General features: G+C 41.6%; 1 protein-coding gene across 1 annotated transcript; it reads right to left on the bottom strand.

Annotated features, from left to right (window-relative positions):
• Positions 1-274: 274 nt before the first annotated feature.
• On the bottom strand, positions 275-12912 carry LOC134573394 (myosin-4-like). The gene is made up of 40 exons (XM_063433134.1): positions 12820-12912; positions 11773-11985; positions 11542-11685; positions 11130-11286; positions 11020-11047; positions 10821-10935; positions 10495-10587; positions 10350-10413; positions 10169-10267; positions 9933-10036; positions 9709-9847; positions 9503-9621; positions 9271-9420; positions 9014-9184; positions 8625-8931; positions 8471-8541; positions 7906-7993; positions 7704-7821; positions 7132-7255; positions 6909-7045; positions 6567-6822; positions 6242-6484; positions 5982-6158; positions 5744-5889; positions 5568-5658; positions 4934-5323; positions 4720-4846; positions 4310-4428; positions 3716-3912; positions 3441-3624; positions 3188-3353; positions 2934-3058; positions 2538-2846; positions 1824-2027; positions 1611-1736; positions 1362-1532; positions 1172-1276; positions 819-914; positions 519-653; positions 275-406 (listed from the first exon to the last, which is right to left on the bottom strand). The coding sequence occupies exons 2-40, from the start codon at positions 11971-11973 to the stop codon at positions 386-388; spliced, it is 5817 nt and encodes a 1938-aa protein (XP_063289204.1). The 5' UTR covers positions 11974-11985; positions 12820-12912; the 3' UTR covers positions 275-385.
• Positions 12913-17739: the final 4827 nt, after the last annotated feature.

Raw genomic sequence — 17739 nt, 5'->3', positions numbered from 1 at the left:
GGTGTATGCATGGAAAGTGGATCAGCAGGTAGGATGTGGTGTGGGAGACTCACATGTCAACATTATTATTGACTTAATTTGAGGTTTAAAAGAGAATATTTTAAATTAAGAATGTGGGACTTACCCATGAACAGCTTGAAGCATTGACATTAACTCATGTAGGTAGCCAAAGTGCTCTTTAAATTACATGACATGACAAATAAACATTTATTTTAGCTGACCACCTACACAGATAAAAAAAAACACACACACACACAAAAAACATTTAAAAGCTAGAGATTGTTTATTTATATTTGGAGAAGGTATGAAATGAAGACAGGGATTTTAGAGAAGAAAGAAATTCACATTCTGCAAATTTCTGATTCTTCTGAACAGGCTAAATTCTTTATTCCTCGCTTTCTCCTTTCTGCAAGAAGAGAAGAAGATATGGTTTAGTTTCCACATACATTAAAATGTTCATTTTCTTAAGTAGGATAGAATCCCAGTATTCATTGGTTTTTATCTCTGTATTATCCCACCTTGCTGCTGATATCGCGACTTTTTGCCCTCAGCTTATTCACTTGCGATTCTGCAATGTCTGCCCTCTCCTCTGCCTCTTCCAGCTCATGTTGGACCTTTCTAAAGCGGGTGAGGTGTGCGTTGGCCTGTTCCTCCTAGAGGTATAATGGTAGAGAAAAATAAAATTCAGCTCTGTGAACTCATCTCTATAGCTCAGACCATGAACTGGATGTAGTCTGATCAGGTCCTCTATTATATTATAAACACACGTCTGTAAATCACAAGCTTTGTTTCTTTTGGCTCTCTTATTTTGAACTCACCGACTCCTCAGCCTGTCTCTTGTAGGCCTTAACTTTCAGCTGGAGCTTGTCCACCAGGTCCTGCAGTCTTAGGACATTCTTTCTGTCTTCTTCAGTCTAAAAATGGGAGCAGGACAATATATTAGCAGCGGTGAAGCAAGCATTGTTCGGTTTTAGCATTTCTACATGGACAACGTTACGTGACCTGTAATTTATCACACACTCAATCTTAATTTGATTGTGGGTTTTTATGTCCTTTTTTTTAAATTCAAAATGCAATGTTGGGGTTTGCCACACAATAAAATATGAGATTTCTTTATTAAATTGTTGAGGGCATTTGGTGGGTGTTCAGTTATGTAAGTATTGTAGTTCACCTGGTAAGTCAGTTCCTTCAGTCTCCTTTCGTATTTGCGCACGCCCTTCACTGCCTCTGCACCACGCTTCTGTTCATTATCTAATTCATTCTCCAGTTCACGGACCTGTAAATGTCATGTTTATGTTAACATGGCAAGTACTCACTTTTAAACTTCTTATTTTAATGAATTAGTACCCTTTACTATGTACCCTTGCTTCCAGTTTCTGGAGCTGCTTCTTGCCTCCTTTCATGGCCAGCTGCTCAGCTTCATCCAAACGAAGCTGAAGGTCCTTCACTGTCTGTTCCAGATTCTTCTTCATCCTCTCTAAGTGTGCACTTGTGTCCTGCTCTTTCTTCAGTTCCTCAGCCATTAAAGCAGCCTTTGAGTGTATATAAAAAATCCTTAGTTAAAATAAACACTTTGAGGAACGTCTATACACAAACAGGACAACACTTACATCAGTGATGGCTTTCTTGGCTTTCTCTTCTGCATTCCTGGCTTCTTGAACTGCTTCCTCGACTTCATTCTGAAGCTGGGATGCGTCACTCTCCAGCTTCTTCTTTGTGTTTAGGAGACTTGTATTCTATAGTGGAAAAGAGAATTTAGAATTACTTGCTTTGTAACACAGGATACAGCACTGGGATCTCTTCTCTTTATTGAATGGTCCTACCTGGGTGTGAAGAAGCTGGACTCTTTCACTGGCATCCAGAAGTTCCTGCTCAGCAATCTTTCTAGATCTCTCAGTCTGTTCCAGTGCAGATCTGATCTCCTCAATTTCGGCCTGTTGTAGGTTATTCCTGCGCTCTACCACAGCAAGTTGCTCTTTCATGTCCTCCTGACCTCTGAGAGCATCATCCAAGTGGAGCTGGGTATCCTAGTATGCCAATGTATAGAACAAGTTAGTTTTACAGTTATCTCAAACATTCATTTTATTACACTCGAGAGAGAGAGTGGCGTGTCATAATGATGTCATTGTGCCACTAATACTTTACAATGCTTCCTTCACCCAGGGCTTTGTGCCCCAAGGACATTTTATGTATCACAGTTTCCATTTATGTAGAAATTTCGCCTGGTTAGAGTGTCATGGACTCTGCCGGGTTTGTAGTGGCAAGTTTAAGGTTTTAAGGCTTGGCTAGTGTAGGACTAGACAAGTAGGAGAAACCGAATCATTGATAGACCGATAGAAAAATTGTAAGGTGAGAAAATAATGGGAATATGTCTGCAGGCTGAACAATAACACAATTCTGTATGATGTGATATGTTCTTTTACTACTTTGTCATTTTATATACCTTTCTATGACTGTTTTTACATTGCTATTTGTATTACACCTTTCGCACACTAATCGGTGACAATCTATTGAATGACTTATAGAGTTGGCCATACCTTCAGCTGTGCCTGGACATTTCGGAGCTGTTTCTGCGCCTCTGCAGCTTGGCGGTTGGCGTGACTCAGCTGGATTTCCAGTTCATTCAGATCTCCCTCCATCTTTTTCTTTAGTCTGAGTGCATCATTACGGCTTCTGATTTCAGAGTCCAGCGTACTCTGCATAGTATCAATGATTCTCTGACTGTTCCGCTTCAGCTGCTCAATCTCTTCATCTTTCTCTGCAATTTTCCTGTCTACCTCCGATTTCACCTGGTTCAGTTCAAGCTGAATACGCAGGATCTTTGCTTCTTCGTGCTCCAGAGATCCCTAGTTAAGGAAAAATAACTCATACTTTAAAAATGAAAACAAGTTGTTGTATGTTTTTTTTTCACCCAATGAAGGATCTCTATGTACCTCCGCTTCCTCCAAGGCTGCTTGCAGATCGTTCTTTTCCTGTTCTACAACCTTCTTGGCTTTTTCCAGCTCATTGATAGATTTTGCAGATTCACCAATTTGTTCAGTCAGATCTGAGATCTCCTCTGTGTAGGAAATTGCCACAATAAGTATTTTATATGAATATTCTTTAATTCACTCTTAAGATATTAAATTCTTTCCCTGTGGAATATTTATCTTTTTTTACAGTTAGTTACACTTAGTATATTACGTACGTTGCAGGTTCTTGTTTTCCCGTTTTAGAGTTTCCAGTTGTTCTAAAGCCTCCTCATACGCGTTCTTCATTTTAAAGATCTCGGTGCTCAGCGTGCGGGACTCTTTCAGAGCTGCCTCTAGTTCAGCTTGGCCTTCTTCATACTTCTGCTTCCATTCTACGAGGACCTGATGGTGCAGAGTTGTGTAATATGGTGTATTTCTGAATGCCACTTTAGAAACGTAAGGTATAATATGAATATATCAACTCTTTACCTTATCGAAGTTCCTCTGCTTCTTGTCAAGAGCTGCCGCCGCGCTGTTTGCTCGTTCAACATCCACCATCAGATCTTCCACTTCAGCCTGCAGCCTCTGCTTGGTCTTTTCCAGGGATCCACACTTGGAGTTCACGGCCTCCACCTGCTCTTCAGCTTCCTGTAAACGCTGAGCCAGCTTCTTCCTGGTAATTAATCAGAATGTTTAATTAGTGGGAATTATTGCTAGCCTTAAATAGCTTCCAGTTTTAGTATCCAGAGCTAGTTAGTGCATACTTGGCCTCTTCCAGCTCTTCAGTGCGCTGAATGGCATCTGTCTCATATTTGTTTCTCCATTGTGCGACCTCCCCATTTGCTTTGGACAAAGCGCGCTGGAGCTCAGCCTTTGCCTCCTGTTCCTCCTCATACTGTTCACGAAGCAAGTCGCAGTCATGGCGGGAGGATTGCAGAGCGTGAGCAAGGGCGTTCTTGGCCTGTGGATGTAAATATGAGACAGTTTAAAATAATTTATAAAAAGTATTTACATTTATTGTGAACGTTAAACAAAAACGATTTTGCTCAGGTAGAAGAAGAAGCAGACAGAGCTGCAAATTAAAATGAACATGATTTGAAGTTAACTCTCTATAGAGAGAGTGCCTTTCCATGGAGACACTAATACCATATAGTCGTGCAGGACTGGCATGTACCAATATCAGATTATCACAATTTGTATAGAAACAAAATGCACAGTAAGAAAGGTGTAATGAGAAGGTCCCATGTTGGAATTGATACCTCCTGCTCCAATTATTATTATTAGTTTCATTAAAGACTTTGCTCTCCTGGAGCTTGTTAGAAGACAAGATAAATCCTTTGTATATTCTGCACATTTACCTTTGTTTCCTCTTCCAGTTGCCTCTTCAGCTCCTCAGTTTGTTGAGTAAATCCCTGTTTGCCTCTGGTCAACTGAGAAATCAGAGCTTCTTTTTCTTCTACGTGACGGGATAATTCACCTGTTCGGAGAAAAAAAAAATATATTAGACTCTCGGGATTCATTTTTAGTTTCTTTTTGTATTTTTCTGTTGACGATTTTAACTTTGTTCTTTTTAAATATAAAACAATTATTTTATCAGTCACAGAATAGACACAATTATTATAAGTTCAGTTACAATGGTAAGCATGCTATATTTCTTTTTTTGCTTGTGAGCAGATATTAATTTATGGCCTTTGTATAATTCCTAACATGATAAGTAAATTTGATTCTTCAGTCAGTTTAGGTTAAATTTATATTCTAATCCACATACCATTCTCAGTCTGGAACCGAGCTCTTTGAGCTGATAGGTCATTAATTAGCCTTTGGTGTTCATCATCCTTTGTCTTTATCTCACTCAGTTGGTCTTCTAGCATCCGGCTCACTTTTTCCAGATTGGCCTTTAGAATGAAATTAAATAATTAGAACAAAGCTTGTTACGTTAACACAGTAACTAGGACCTGAACTACTACTTGCACTTTTTGTACCTTGGACTTAGACACGTTCTCCAGATTGCTGGCCATGTCATCGATTTCCATCTTTAGCTCACTCTTCTCTTTTTCCAGCTTCTGTTTCACTCTTTGAAGATTGTCAATCTGTTCACCCAGCTCAGCAACGCTATCAGCGTGCTTCTTGCGCAGAGCAGCTGAAGTAGCTTCATGTTGAAGGGTGGATTCTTCCAGGTCCCGTCTCAGTTTCTGGAATTCAGCTTCACGTTTCTTGTTCAACTCAATCTGGGCTGATGTTGCTCCGCCAGCTTCTTCTAGTCTTTCACTGATTTCCTCCAGTTCTCTGGAGAGGTCAGCTCTCTGCTTCTCAACTCTTGCTCGAGCAGCTCGCTCAGCTTCAATCTCCTCCTCAACCTCTTCAATACGGGCCTAAAACAGTGATTTTCCTGGTTACAGTCTATTAACCATTGTGATTAGCGTTTATGTAGCTTCAACACATGTTAATGTGTGGATATAACAGAAAACAGTTACCGGTAATACATGAGCAATAAGACGTCTTAAGAAGAAATTAGGTTATTGTGGATTCTGCTCAAACAGGCTTACAATGAACATTCAATGACCATTATTAAAGGAACCAGTGTGTCTTTGTTAACATTGTTCAATGTATCTTTACCTGCAGTTCCTTGATCTTTTTCTGCAGTTGAGATCCCAGAGACTGTTCATCTTCAATTCTTCCCTGAAGCTGGCTTATTTCAAAGTCCTTCCTGGTTTTGGAAGAACGATTTGTTATTAAACAGGTCTAATTAACTTTGCCTGACTTTCTTTAGGCAATAAATATGAAAGACTAACTTTTTGACTTTTTCATCTGTTTGCTGTTTGTCATTTTCTAGATCCATGATTGTTTCCTGAGCCAGTTTCAGATCACCTTCCAGCTTTCTTTTGGCTCTCTCAAGATCAAGACGAAGTTTCTTCTCTTGTTCCAGTGACCCTTCCAGCTATTACATTTGTAAAGTATTTTCAGTGATATTGACACATTTTGCTAATAAATAGTAGTTTTAGATGCTGCAAACATGTTATAATTACTTACATCGTCCACTTGCTGTTCCAGCTTTGTTTTGGCTTTTGTTAAAGTATTGACTTTGTCTTCTTCAGCCTGGAGATCATCAAGAGTTTGTTGATGGGCCTCTTGGAGAGCTTTCTTCTCTTTGGTAATCTTTGTGATGTTCTCATCTAGTCCAGCCATTTCTTCAGTAAGGTTTTTAACCTACCGGATTAATATGAAAGATCTCGTATATAATTTGTAATTAAAAATGAAATGATTTAGGTCGTAATTGTAGTTCCTCTTACCTTATTTTCAGTGGCGTGTTTCTCCTTTTCTACTTTGGCTAAGGTGAGTTCCAGGTCATCGATATCCTTCTTTAGCTCTGAGCATTCGTCCTCTAGTTTCCTTTTCTTGGCAGTTAGCTCGGCATTGCTTTCCTCCTCATCTTCAAGTCTTTCTGTGAGCTCCTTGATTTTAGCTTCAAGATTAATTTTGCTTTTGATGAGACCTTCACATCTCTCTTCTGCATCAGTCAGGTTTTCAGATTCCTATAAGAGTGTGATATGTGTCATATTTTGTGCATTTATTTGTAATGATATTTTATGTCAATATCTTTTCTTATTTTCTCACCGACTGAACTTGCAGCTGTAAATCATTTCTTTCTTGCAGGAGGGCAACCATTTTCTCTTCTAGTTCCTTCCTGCGTTTATCTGATTTACTAAGGGCTTCCTTTGTCTTCTCAAACTCCTCCTTCATGTTGGCCATTTCCTTCTCAGTCTCGGCACTCTTCAGTAGAGGTTTAATCTTGAAGTACAGCTTCATCCATGGCCAATGTTTGACGTTCATGAAAGACCTGATGTTGTACTGGATGACAAACAAAGCATCTCTGTCCGGGGATAAAGGACAAAGTGTTAGCTGCAAGAATTATTCATGGATGTTGGTATTTTAAACATCTTACAGGTTAAGTAATACCTTCTTTCCACCATCTTCTTGAATTCAACTCTTGAAAGGAATCCTCTGCAGAGAGCCTGAGTGCGCGTGATCAGTTGGGCCAACTTGTCATCTCGCATTTCTTCTAGTACACCCAAAAGGCCAGCTTTGAAGAAAACCTGTAAAGAAAGGAAACATAGTAAGGAGTGATTTAAAGAACTTACTAACACATAGTATAGAGTGCGGTGTAGGAGCCTTTCATTACCTTGGTGTGCCCAAATTTATACTGAGAGTGATCAACATCAATGGATCCCAACAATTTCTCAGCAGCTTTCTTGCTGTCAATAAACTGGCCATCTGGAATTGCACTGGCGTTCAGGACTTTGTAACTTCACCAATAAAACAAAGATGAGACACTTCAGTAAGGGGTTTAAATGAAAACCCAGTCACAGTGACTGCACTTTTTCTGAAGTTGGTGATGACAAGATTATTCAGATTTCCCTTAACTTTATTAGTTCATGGTTGTTTCAAAGCTTTTCAAATTATTCAATTAGAACTTAGACTTCCATATATTATTTATGGATAAGACTTTCAAATGATTCAATAGTTTTGGATACACTTTTACAAAGATATATATTTTATTTTTTTTTAAATATAAAACATTCTAAAAAATGATGTCATGCATAACATAATATATCAAATATATAAAAATATTAAAAGTTTCCAAATATTAAACCATATTAAAAGTTTATTCAGAAATAGTTCTTGTCCAATTCTCTGCTCCTCTTTTAATATTTACTTCTGTATATTCGTGTAGTGCAGATTTAGATTAATTACCGTTGCTTGAAATCAGCATAAAGAATTCTGCTTGGAAATCCTTTTCTGCAGATTCTAATGCCTTCCAGCACACCGTTACACCTCAGTTGGTGGATGATAAGATGATTCTCCATGGTACCTGAATGGAGAGGTAATTATAATCGATTAAAGGAACGTGTCAGTCAGGTTTCCTTCCTTGCACTTGTTTGGAATAATGTGGTACCTGGAGTCTTGGTCTCATTGGGAATCAGACAACGCACAAAATGTGGGTGAGTGCATCTCAGGTTAGTCATTAGCTTGTTCAAGTTTTCCTGTAAGTAGTAAATAAGTCAATTACAACAAATGATACAATATTTTCTCTTACAATATATATAAACTTTTAACACATATTATCAATAGAAATGTATAGCGGCTTGCTAAAATATTTGGTACATAATATATCATTTATTTTTAAGTGCTTTAAATGGAAAACACTCGTTACAAAGCAAAATTTCAGGTAAATAAAAACATAATGAATTTCTAATTCTGGCCTCCTGTCTTAATAACAGCCTTACAAACAGGAAGCCTCAGGAAGCCCCTCTTCCTATATCTTCTAAAGCAATTCTCCAAGATCTGAACATTAGCTGAGAAACTTGTCTTCACTTTCTTGTCCAATTTGTCCTGCAGAGTTACATCTAGACTGCATGGTTTTTAACATGTAATTATTACTAGATTGATATATATTATACAAATTACCTTAGAATGAGAAACGGTAAGAGAGGTGAAAACATGTACATAATTATACGTACTCTAAAGAGAGCAGACACGGTCTGGAAAGATGACCCCTTTTTTTTCTTTCCACTTTTTGCACCAGCCTCGGCTGTAATATGGAATAGTTTGTTCAGAATATGATTTGTGAAACACGTAAAATGTTATTGAAATGTATATGTAATTTATAACTACCATCTGCAGCAGCATAAGATGAGTAGAGGAAGGACAAGAGTTTAACGGAAGACTTCTGGTAGAGGCCCACAACAGTCTCATTCAGGGGGTCCTTGTTCTTGTCAAGCCAGCCGGTGATGTTGTAGTCCACGGTGCCGGCATAATGTACGAGGGAGAAATGAGCTTCGGCCTTCCCCTTGGCAGGTTTGGGCTTCTCAAAGTTCTTGCATTTGCCCAAGTGCTGGTCATACAGCTTGTTCTTGAATGAGGTGTCAGTAGCTTTGGGGAACATGCACTCCTCTTCCAGAATTGAGAAGATGCCCATTGGCTGAAAAGATGGGGACAGAAAGCGTTGATATCCCATTGACTTTCCATTAGTGCTTGGAAGTCAGCTTTAATCTTATACTCACCTTTTCAATAAGTTCGATACAGGCAGCCAGATCCATACCAAAGTCAATGAACTCCCATTCAATGCCTTCCTTTTTATATTCCTCCTGTTCCAGGACGAACATGTGGTGGTTGAAGAATTGCTGCAGTTTTTCGTTGGTGAAATTGATGCAGAGCTGTTCCAAGCTGTTATACTGGAAAATAAAATGATGAATTAAGTAGGCTTGTCTCTGAGAATTACTGACCCCATTGAAACATGGCAGTCAATCAAATAACTTACATCAAAGATTTCAAAGCCAGCAATGTCCAGCACACCAATAAAGTACTGTCTTGGGAGTCTGGTGTCCAGCTGCTGATTGATACGCGTCACCATCCACAAGAACAACTTCTCAAACACAGATTTGCTCAGAGCTCCAATAGCGTTGTACACCTAAGGAGACAGAATAAGAATAATTGTTGGGAAAAAACAAATCTTCATATACATTTTGTAATCAATGCGTTTTGATGCATACCTGTTGCACTGTCTGTCCTTTGGTGACATATTCATTTCCAACTTTTACTCTTGGATAGCACAAAGCCTTCAGCAAGTCAGCAGAGTTCAGACCCATCAAGTAGCCAATTTTATCAGCAACTATATGGAAGACATGCATCATATGTACATGTTCACAATGCCTATAGTCTACAGCTAAAGTTTAAATTCTGAGGACAGATGAGGTACCTTCGGTGCCATCGGGCTCAGCCTGCTCCTCTCTCTGCTTCTGTTTGAACCTCATGTTACCATGGTGCATGACTGCTCCAGTCATCTTGTAGATGCCATTCTTCTCATCGGAGTTAAATCCCAGAATATCGATGGCACTCTGTGAATACACAAACGTGTGAGCTCCAGTGACTGATTAAACGTGTTAATTGCCATTATATTGCATTTCACATGTGAATACATACATCTGTAGCCATCAACTCCTCCTCGTCATCAATACTCTTCACAGCAATCTCTCCCTGGCTGATGAAGGGGTAGTCATATGGGTTGGTTGTAACAAGCAGCATTTCTAGGTGGAAACATTGAGTTGAATTAACATACTTGTTTTAAAGCGTGTTTCATTGATTATCTAATAGACGTCAGACCGTGTTGACATCACTTTTTCTCTATGATATCGTCGTTGGTAGAAGTCTGATCTTACCAATAAGCTCTGGTCTCTTGTTGGTCAGGATTTGGTAAAAGATATGGTAGCTTCTCTCAGCTGACAGTTGGAATGTTACTCTGGATTTTTCCAGAAGGTCTATAATGATACGGAATTACAGATCAGTAGACGGAAAACGAAGTTAAAGGAAAAATACATAATTAAGGAGGCCGAGCCTTACATGTTTCAATATCTGCAGAGGCCAGTTTTCCTGTGGTCCCAAAGTGGATTCTGATAAATTTACCCTAAAGACGGGAAATGATCATTTAACAATATTTCCATTTCTGAGATTTACGTCTAAACATTTCCAAATGTGTGTAACTTACAAAACGAGAGGAGTTGTCGTTTCTCACAGTCTTTGCGTTACCAAAGGCTTCCAGTAGAGGGTTGGCCTGGATGATTTGATCTTCCAGAGTTCCCTAAGATACATTCGATGTATTATTATGTTATATCATATAATTTCCTTTCATTCATGGATTGAGGCAGGTTTTCAAGGGATAAGAAACCCCTGATCCCACATCCTATTATCTGGAATAAATTGCTTACTCCGTTACCACGATACTGCCTGGTCAGAATGTATCCTGATACTACATGTGGATATAATAGTGCATTATAAAGACCCAGACCCTCAATGTTCTCTGAGCATGTTTACCTTCATGCTGTTGGCCGATTCTTTCTTCTTGCCAGCATCCCCAGTAGCAGCAATTGTTGCAAAGTACTGGATGACACGCTTGGTGTTCACAGTCTTTCCTGCTCCAGATTCTCCGCTAGCAAGGATAAGACACAAGATTACTCTGAATACAAAATCCATCACAGTGGTGCATTTCTGTTTGATTAGACATTGTACTTACGTAATCAGGATAGACTGGTTTTCACGATCTACCAGGACAAAACATATAGAAGTTAATTGTAATGTTTGTGGATTGAAGAGTTTGGATAAAGGAGTGGGAAGGATATGTACCTGTTAACATGAACTGATAGGCGTTATCAGAGATTGAGAAAATGTGGGGGGGCGCTTCCTGACGCTTCTTTCCCCTGTAGCCGTTCACCACCTCGGGGTTGTACACTGGCAGCCACTTGTAGGGATTCACAGTCACACAGAACAGGCCGGAGTAGGTCTGCAAAGAGCCAGAGTATTGGGATTCACTAACCAGAGCTAAGGTGCCCTCCTTGCCTGTTTAACCCCCTAAGGACACATGACATGTGAGACATGTCATGATTCCCTTTTATTCCAGAAGTTTGGTCCTTAAGGGGTTAATAGGAGTGTCCAGAGGAAATGATGGAATTTCAATGGGATCTACATTAAGTTTGGGAAAGAATAATATAAAGTGAAGTTAGTTTGCAGCTGCTTGACATTTGAGATCATTTCTTACATAGATCATCCAGGCTGCGTAACGCTCTTTGAGGTTATACAGCACAGAAGCCTCGTTTAGATGAGTCAGCATGGCCATGTCTTCAATCTTATCGAACTTCGGGGGATTCTGGGGGTAGACTTGAGTGTCTTTAACAGTCACAGTCTGAAAGGAAAGGAGAAAGGATTAGTGGGACCTGATCCCAGTTTGCTGATCTGATTATCCACGCTACCACTGATTTCATCCAATTACCTTTCCATCATCTGTGGTTACAGTAACTTTGCTGCTGTCTCGGGCAGTGATGAGACCTTTTACATACAGCTCCTTGGGCTCCTCAACAAAACAGCTATTCTTGGCATCAAAAGGCTTGTTCTGTGCCTCCAACCTCTCCTTCTCAGATTTTCGTAAGAAGGGTGCAGCGGGCCCAAACACTGCCATTTCTCCGTCACCCATGGCTGTTTCTTTCTGTAATCACATTAAATGAGATATTATGCTTTGCCGTTATATAGAGAACACGTATTGGCAGACAGCAATGTTGGCAGAAATTAGTTGATTTGCATTTCTCCCAGTATCATTGGAATATTATATTATAGCACAATGTCTTCCTCCATTCTTCTAGATGTACTAATAAGCGAATAAAAGCTGAATTATTAATAATTACAGCTTGCCCCGACCTGCAGATCATGGTGAGATTCTCAGTATCAGGTGTGCTGTGCCTCCAACTTGTCTGGTTACAAATACTTGTCTGTTAGTCCATCTATTGTACAGCGCTGCGGAATCTGTTGGCGCTTTATAAATAATAATAATAATAATATACTGCAGAGTCATTATTACCCTGACTGTTCACTGAATGATACAGCAGCTCTCTTAGACTAGCCAAGTGCGTTAAGGAGGTTTCGAGGGATCTAGGGACCCCCTGAGACTAATGCCAGGACTGTTGAGAGCTGCCTCTCGGAGTTCCTAGCGTGCGACATGGAATAGTGATTTATCCAGTTTGTATTCCATAAGGCCAGGTATCCAGGAGATTATCCTCTATTAACCGGACACGAGGATTGATTCAATAAACTGCCAACAAGAAACTAGAATAACTGAGATGGGAAATGGCTGCTTTGCAATGCATGTGGTGTGAATGTCCCCAATGAGTTCTAGTGAATTGCAAAATGTTTCTGGGTTAAACTTTAAAGCTAACTAGCTGAGACAATGTGTAAGAAACGTTTAGTAAATCCAGCCCCCTGTGACCTTGTACATGTGAGCTGGAAGACAAAATTCGATTCCACATTCCACGCCATGGAAACTCACCTGTTAGTGACAACCTTGGTGAAAAGATTCCCCCCTGTTAATAGAAAAATAAGGAAATAGTTATTGGTAACATTGTGGCATTGCACTCAGCCTCCATCACTCAGATCCACGCACAACGTCCCCTCCAAGTGACCAGTACTTACTGACTGAAGTCCTCTCTGCTCCAGGAGAGGATGGATGGTTTATATAGAGGCAAGTCTGCTCACTCAGCATCTCCACTTATGGGATTGTCTCTGGCACTGCCTTAATGGTCAAAGAAACCCAACACTTTCATTTCTTCAAGAGTAAAAATAACTGAACAATTCACTCCACTGTCCTTCTGTGCTATGTATCGCAAACAAATAGCTAAATATCCTACAACAGTTTGCTTTACACCCTAAGACAAATTCCTTATACACTGTGTATTCAATTACTCTGTAATAATATTCAAAAATCACTGTGCATGAGCATAACCCTTATATTTAGATTCATCTATTCCCATCACCGCAGACCTAAGGAGGAGAATGTTCTTTTTTTTTTCAGGGTAAATATTGTGAGAATATCTTATTAGGGGCAATGTAACGGTTAATACTGAAAGAATAGCTCATTAGAGGCAGTGTAAGGGTTAATACTGCAAGAATAGCTTATATGGGGCAGTGTAAGGGTTAATAATGTGAGAATATCTTATTAGAGGCAATGTAAGGGTTAATACCCTGAGAATATCTTATTAGGGGCAATGTAAGGGTTAATACCATGAGAATAGCTTATTAGGGGCAGTGTAAGGGTTAATACCATGAGAATAGCTTATTAGGAGCAGTGTAAGGGTTAATACTGCGAGAATAGCTTACATGGGACAGTAAGGGTTAATTCTGCGAGAATAGCTTACATGGGACAGTAAGGGTTAATTCTGTGAGAATATTTTATTAGGGGCAGTGTAAGGGTTAATACCATGAGAATATCTTATTAGGGGCAGTGTAAGGGTTAATATTGCGAGAATAGCTTACATGGGACAGTAAGGGTTAATACTGTGAGAATATCTACCTTTTTAGGGGCAATGAAAAGGTTAATACCATGAGAATAGCTTATTAGGGGCAGTGTAAGGGTTAATACCGTGAGAATATCTTATTAGGGGTAGTGTAAGGGTTAATACCATGAGAATATTTTATTAGAGGCAGTGTAAGGGTTAATACCATGAGAATATCTTATTAGGGGTAGTGTTAGGGTTAATACCGTGAGAATATTTTATTAGAGGCAGTGTAAGGGTTAATACCGTGAGAATATCTTATTAGGGGTAGTGTAAGGGTTAATACTGCGAGAATAGCTTACATGGGACAGTAAGGGTTAATACTGTGAGAATATCTACCTTTTTAGGGGCAATGTAAAGGTTAATACCATGAGAATAGCTTATTAGGGGCAGTGTAAGGGTTAATACCGTGAGAATATCTTATTAGGGGTAGTGTAAGGGTTAATACCATGAGAATATTTTATTAGAGGCAGTGTAAGGGTTAATACCATGAGAATATCTTATTAGGGGTAGTGTTAGGGTTAATACCGTGAGAATATTTTATTAGAGGCAGTGTAAGGGTTAATACCGTGAGAATATCTTATTAGGGGTAGTGTAAGGGTTAATACTGCGAGAATAGCTTACATGGGACAGTAAGGGTTAATACTGTGAGAATATCTACCTTTTTAGGGGCAATGTAAGGGTTAATTCTGTGAGAATATTTTATTAGAGGCAATGTAAGGGTTAATTCTGTGAGAATATTTTATTAGGGGCAGTGTAAGGGTTAATACCGTGAGAATATCTTATTGGGGCAGTGTAAGGGTTAATACCATGAGAATATCTTATTAGGGGCAGTGTAAGGGTTAATACTGCGAGAATAGCTTACATGGGACAGTAAGGGTTAATACTGTGAGAATATCTACCTTTTTAGGGGCAATGTAAAGGTTAATACCATGAGAATAGGGTATTAGGGGCAGTGTAAGGGTTAATACCATGAGAATATCTTATTAGGGGTAGTGTTAGGGTTAATACCGTGAGAATATTTTATTAGGGGTAGTGTAAGGGTTAAATCTGCCTACACCTGGGTTTAACCCCTCGCTGTCAGGTGCCGTGTAATGGGGTAAATCGCTGGGTACCTGGGATTAACCCCTTGCTGTCAGGTGCCGTGTGATGGGGTAAATCGCTGTGTACCTGGGATTAACCCCTCGCTGTCAGGTGCCGTGTAATGGGGTAAATCGCTGTGTACCTGGGATTAACCCCTCGCTGTCAGGTGCCGTGTGATGGGGTAAATCGCTGTGTACCTGGGATTAACCCCTTGCTGTCAGGTGCCGTGTAATGGGGTATATCGCTGTGTACCTGGGATTAACCCCTCGCTGTCAGGTGCCGTGTGATGGGGTAAATCGCTGGGTACCTGGGATTAACCAATCGCTGTCAAGTGCCATGTAATGGGGTAAATCGCTGTGTACCTGGGATTAACCAATCGCTGTCAGGTGCCGTGTGATGGGGTAAATCGCTGGGTACCTGGGATTAACCAATCGCTGTCAGGTGCCGTGTGATGGGGTAAATCACTGGGTACCTGGGATTAACCCCTCGCTGTCAGGTGCTGTGTAATGGGGTAAATCGCTGTGTACCTGGGATTAACCAATCGCTGTCAGGTGCCGTGTAATGGGGTAAATCGCTATGTACCTGGGATTAACCCCTCGCTGTCAGGTGCCGTGTAATGGGGTAAATCGCTGTGTACCTGGGATTAACCAATCGCTGTCAGGTGCTGTGTAATGGGGTAAATCGCTGTGTACCTGGGATTAACCCCTCGCTGTCAGGTGCCGTGTGATGGGGTAAATCGCTGGGTACCTGGGATTAACCAATCGCTGTCAGGTGCCGTGTGATGGGGTAAATCGCTGGGTACCTGGGATTAACCCCTTGCTGTCAGGTGCCGTGTGATGGGGTAAATCGCTGTGTACCTGGGATTAACCAATCGCTGTCAGTTGCCGTGTGATGGGGTAAATCGCTGGGTACCTGGGATTAACCAATCGCTGTCAGGTGCCGTGTGATGGGGTAAATCGCTGTGTACCTGGGATTAACCAATCGCTGTCAGGTGCCATGTGATGGGGTAAATCGCTGGGTACCTGGGATTAACCCCTCGCTGTCAGGTGCCGTGTAATGGGGTAAATCGCTGTGTACCTGGGATTAACCCCTCGCTGTCAGGTGCCGTGTAATGGGGTAAATCGCTATGTACCTGGGATTAACCCCTCGCTGTCAGGTGCCGCGTGTTGGGGTAAATCGCTGTGTACCTGGGATTAACCAATCGCTGTCAGGTGCCGTGTAATGGGGTAAATCGCTGGGTACCTGGGATTAACCAATCGCTGTCAGGTGCCGTGTAATGGGGTATATCGCTGTGTACCTGGGATTAACCAATCGCTGTCAGGTGCCGTGTAATGGGGTAAATCGCTGTGTACCTGGGATTAACCAATCGCTGTCAGGTGCCGTGTGATGGGGTATATCGCTGTGTACCTGGGATTAACCAATCGCTGTCAGGTGCCGTGTAATGGGGTATATCGCTGTGTACCTGGGATTAACCAATCGCTGTCAGGTGCCGTGTAATGGGGTAAATCGCTGGGTACCTGGGATTAACCAATCGCTGTCAGGTGCCGTGTAATGGTGTAAATCGCTGTGCACCTGGGATTAACCCCTTGCTGTCAGGTGCCGTGTGATGGGGTAAATCGCTGTGTACCTGGGATTAACCCCTCGCTGTCAGGTGTCGTGTAATGGGGTAAATCGCTGTGTACCTGGGATTAACCCCTCGCTGTCAGGTGCCGTGTGATGGGGTAAATCGCTGTGTACCTGGGATTAACCCCTTGCTGTCAGGTGCCGTGTAATGGGGTATATCGCTGTGTACCTGGGATTAACCCCTCGCTGTCAGGTGCCGTGTGATGGGGTAAATCGCTGGGTACCTGGGATTAACCAATCGCTGTCAAGTGCCATGTAATGGGGTAAATCGCTGTGTACCTGGGATTAACCAATCGCTGTCAGGTGCCGTGTGATGGGGTAAATCGCTGGGTACCTGGGATTAACCAATCGCTGTCAGGTGCCGTGTGATGGGGTAAATCACTGGGTACCTGGGATTAACCCCTCGCTGTCAGGTGCTGTGTAATGGGGTAAATCGCTGTGTACCTGGGATTAACCAATCGCTGTCAGGTGCCGTGTAATGGGGTAAATCGCTATGTACCTGGGATTAACCCCTCGGTGTCAGGTGCCGTGTAATGGGGTAAATCGCTGTGTACCTGGGATTAACCAATCGCTGTCAGGTGCTGTGTAATGGGGTAAATCGCTGTGTACCTGGGATTAACCCCTCGCTGTCAGGTGCCGTGTGATGGGGTAAATCGCTGGGTACCTGGGATTAACCAATCGCTGTCAGGTGCCGTGTGATGGGGTAAATCGCTGGGTACCTGGGATTAACCCCTTGCTGTCAGGTGCCGTGTGATGGGGTAAATCGCTGTGTACCTGGGATTAACCAATCGCTGTCAGTTGCCGTGTGATGGGGTAAATCGCTGGGTACCTGGGATTAACCAATCGCTGTCAGGTGCCGTGTGATGGGGTAAATCGCTGTGTACCTGGGATTAACCAATCGCTGTCAGGTGCCATGTGATGGGGTAAATCGCTGGGTACCTGGGATTAACCCCTCGCTGTCAGGTGCCGTGTAATGGGGTAAATCGCTGTGTACCTGGGATTAACCCCTCGCTGTCAGGTGCCGTGTAATGGGGTAAATCGCTATGTACCTGGGATTAACCCCTCGCTGTCAGGTGCCGCGTGTTGGGGTAAATCGCTGTGTACCTGGGATTAACCAATCGCTGTCAGGTGCCGTGTAATGGGGTAAATCGCTGGGTACCTGGGATTAACCAATCGCTGTCAGGTGCCGTGTGATGGGGTAAATCGCTGCG

This window comes from Pelobates fuscus, chromosome 9, assembly GCF_036172605.1.
Source record: "Pelobates fuscus isolate aPelFus1 chromosome 9, aPelFus1.pri, whole genome shotgun sequence".
Taxonomy (NCBI): domain Eukaryota; kingdom Metazoa; phylum Chordata; class Amphibia; order Anura; family Pelobatidae; genus Pelobates; species Pelobates fuscus.
The sequence above is the reverse complement of the archived record's forward strand: the minus strand, read 5'-3'. Positions and strand labels throughout refer to the sequence as shown.

What these genes read in the sequence shown, in the direction of transcription:
- LOC134573394 (XM_063433134.1), bottom strand. Translation starts at nt 11,973, where the DNA reads ATGGGTGACGGAGAAATGGCAGTGTTTGGGCCCGCTGCACCCTTCTTA. An exon ending in TGAGCCCGATGGCACCGAAG is followed by an intron (nt 9,622 to 9,708) that starts GTACCTCATCTG and finishes TCTTCCATATAG; the next exon opens with TTGCTGATAAAATTGGCTAC. An exon ending in AAGAAGATGGTGGAAAGAAG is followed by an intron (nt 6,823 to 6,908) that starts GTATTACTTAAC and finishes ATCCCCGGACAG; the next exon opens with AGATGCTTTGTTTGTCATCC.